Source organism: Taudactylus pleione, unplaced genomic scaffold, assembly GCF_031769625.1.
Source record: "Taudactylus pleione unplaced genomic scaffold, aTauple2 ptg000031l, whole genome shotgun sequence".
Lineage (NCBI taxonomy): Eukaryota > Metazoa > Chordata > Amphibia > Anura > Myobatrachidae > Taudactylus > Taudactylus pleione.
Genome location: NW_028284433.1, coordinates 197,707 through 200,885, shown reverse-complemented (window position 1 = coordinate 200,885; position 3,179 = coordinate 197,707). Strand labels below are relative to the sequence as shown.

At 47.2% G+C, this 3,179-nt stretch overlaps 1 protein-coding gene across 1 annotated transcript; it reads right to left on the bottom strand.

Moving 5' to 3' along the window:
* Positions 1-1,520: 1,520 nt before the first annotated feature.
* LOC148539096 (uncharacterized) lies at positions 1,521-2,660 on the bottom strand. Its single transcript, XM_088451845.1, has one exon. It carries the CDS (start codon positions 2,432-2,434, stop codon positions 1,523-1,525), a length of 912 nt encoding a protein of 303 aa, XP_088307971.1. The 5' UTR covers positions 2,435-2,660; the 3' UTR covers positions 1,521-1,522.
* Positions 2,661-3,179: the final 519 nt, after the last annotated feature.

The window sequence follows — 3,179 nt, the reverse complement described above, 5'->3', positions numbered from 1 at the left end:
TTCTGAGTATCGGTTCTGATCTTCCAGCTGTTCGGAATTCGGATTTGAAACCCAAATTTCAGGTTTTGGTTTGCAAAAAATTACATGATTTTAGCTGTTTTTTAAAACTTTTTATATATATAGTTTTTGTTTTAAAATCCAACTCCAAAACCAAAACACTCTAGAGTGGTTTTGCAAAACCAAAACCATAGCAGATGAATACAGATCCAAAACTAAAACACGGGTGGTCAGAACACTTATTTAAGTATAAACCTAACTTTTATTAGTAAATCTAAAAGGAGGTATTTAAATATGCATGCATAAAATGACTAAGTCACCCATTCGTTTTATCATTCTATTTGTTAACTTATCTTAACCTAAGCCTAGAAATGAACACACTGACACATGAAATGCAATTAAAGAGGTCACAGCCATAATTTATTGATCGAATTTGAATTGGTAATGGGTGGCAGGACAAAAGCAGTGCTCCGAGGCCACAGCCTTGCTGGAAACAATAATAAATAAACGGAAGCGGATTCCCGCCCCGCGCAGACTGGCCTGAGGTAGTACCGTCCCCCCTTAATTGGCACAGCCTTCGGCCCTTCCCTTGGACAGGGACCAGGTCCCCCCTTATGGGCGATGACCAACTTGCCGCTCTCAAAGGAAAGATGCTACCCAGGCACTCCTGCGCTAAATAATAGGCCGCCCAGGAGCTCTGCTTCCCGCCAAAGCCCGGTTCATAGAACCAGGTCCGCCACCAAACTGTGACCCTCCAATACCTAAAGGAAACTACATAAGACACTGATAAACAGCTCTAACCCTACTCCCGTTAGGTGTACCCCATCAGGCCTATAGAAGCTCTCTTCTTCATAACGTAAACGTGGATGCCGTATGACGCGGCCACCCACACTGAGGACAAAACGGCCAACTGCCATATTGACCTTACGACGAACTCCGTCTAATGCCTTACCACCTTGGGGTCCTCGCCAAACTCGCCGTGGAACAATGTCCGACCAAGCGATGCGCACATTGGGCCAACGGTTAACTAGCACTTGCAAGTCGTTCCTAACAGCATGTATTAGCTCGATGCCTTTGCAAGTGCCCAAATCGTTCCCCCCTAAGTGAATGACCACCCAGTCCGGGGCCCCGAACTTATCCTCTGCCGTCCATAAGGCTTCCAGTAGTCGCTTCCAGCGCATACCGCGGAAACCTAACCAACGGACGTCATCTGCACCTAACAAAAGGGGGGCCTGCAAAGCTAAGGGGTGCCGACCAGCCCAAAATATAAATGAGTGTCCTACAAACCACACCCGACCGTTAGCATTCCTGGGTAACCCTGCAAGAAAAGTTACCTAGTCAGAAACTGAATCACAATATAACAAATAAATGCATCTTAAGGAAGGGAAAACAATAGTTGGGTGACCCAGCTGAAGGTGAAAAACATAAAACCTCTTTGAGGGCAAAACTGAAAAGCCCCTCAAACTCCAAAGCGGCAGTAGGCATAAGGACCCTGGGTTTCCCAACAAACTCGCAAGGAGCGCAGCTACTTAAGCAACTTATCCTCCCTTAAATAAGTTTTATAAGCTGATGACTTCCATCGACCCAACTTTTGTAAGGTGTCGACCGAAGCACCATCAACCGCTGCGCAGGTTGCTGCCCCTATCCTAAATGAATGTGTCCCGAACTGGTCTGTGGGCAGGCCTAAGGCTATAAGGCAATTTTGAAACAGCTTTATGAACTGAAACTTAGATAAAGGTGTAAGATTAACATGTACAAGCCACTGCGTGCCACTTGGAGGGCGAAGAGCATTAAAACGCCGCGCCAAGGCAACTGGGCAGATAACAGCGTCTGAGTGTTCTTTTATAGAAATCCAACGACCCCTGCCAAGTTGGTCAGTCTTGGACCTATGAATTTTACACAATATCAATTCCTTCTTAACTACCACGTGTTTAAACAATAAACCCGATGTCGCGGAACTCTTACTAGACGCTATAAGCTCACTGATTCTAAACGCCCCGAAATATGCCAATGAAAAAGCTAAACTAAAAAGGGACGATTCGTACTCGCCTAAAGCAACCCCTGATACTGCCACAATCAGATCTTTAAGCAAAGCCGGGTCAATTGGTCTACGCGTGTCGCCTATGCTAGGGTGTTCCTTCGCCCACCCCTTCATCGCTTTGGATAGCAAAAATGATTTTGTGGGATCTTCAACGCCATGTAGTTTAGAAAAGTAAGCGATACCAGACAGCGCCGCAGACATAGCAGCCTTAGAATGACCCCTTTCATGCCAGTTCCAAACAAATTCTGCCATACGGTCGTCAACCGTCTTACCTCCCTCACGTGTGGAAGCCAAGAAACCCTGCCAATTGTCCCAAGCTGCCGTGTAGGTCCTTAACGTGCTAGGGGCCAGAGACTTCATTGCGAGGCCTTTGATGCCGGCACGACAATCTGCCATACATGGGAGGGGCAGTTTAAACCATGAATAGAAGCGTAAGGAGCGAGAGAACGAAACCTGTCCCACTGCAAACGAGATAAGGCGTCTGCTATCTCATTAGACACTCCCGGAACATGCTGCGCCCTAAACTCAATGTTCCTCCGTAAGCAAAGAAGCGTCAAGTGCCTCAACAACTTCAAAGCCAACGGAGACTCCGCCCTCTGATTATTTACTGCCTGAACAACACCCAAATTATCGCACCTCCTATTACAAAGCCTGTAAGCCCATAACTCAACTGCCACTACGATGGGGAAAAGTTCTAAGAGCAGTATGTTCTTCGTAAGGTCCAAAACTCCCCAAACTTCTGGCCAAGGCTCCGCGCACCAATCTCCTTCAAAAAAGGCGCCGAAACCGATGGAACCGGACGCGTCAGTAAATAGCTGATGCTCTGAATTATCTACTGGGGCGTGGAGCCATATCCGAACACCGTTAAACTCGCGCAGGAAAAGCAACCAAACTCGAAGGTCTTCCCTCAAATCTTGGGATATTTGAACGAGGTGATGGGGCCTCTTGACACCCGCCGTGGCTCTTTCGAGCCGCCTACAAAAAACCCGACCCATGGGAATGACTCTACAAGTAAAGTTAAGGAGCCCTAGCAACGACTGCATCTGCTTCAGCGAGACTTTCTTTGACAAAACAAACGCTTCAAGCAACTCCCCCAAACGTCGCACCTTTTCAATCGGCAAACGGCATAACCCTAGCACAG

Excerpts from the sequence above, each read along its gene's own strand:
- LOC148539096 (XM_088451845.1), bottom strand. The coding sequence starts at position 2,434 with ATGGCAGATTGTCGTGCCGGCATCAAAGGCCTCGCAATGAAGTCTCTG.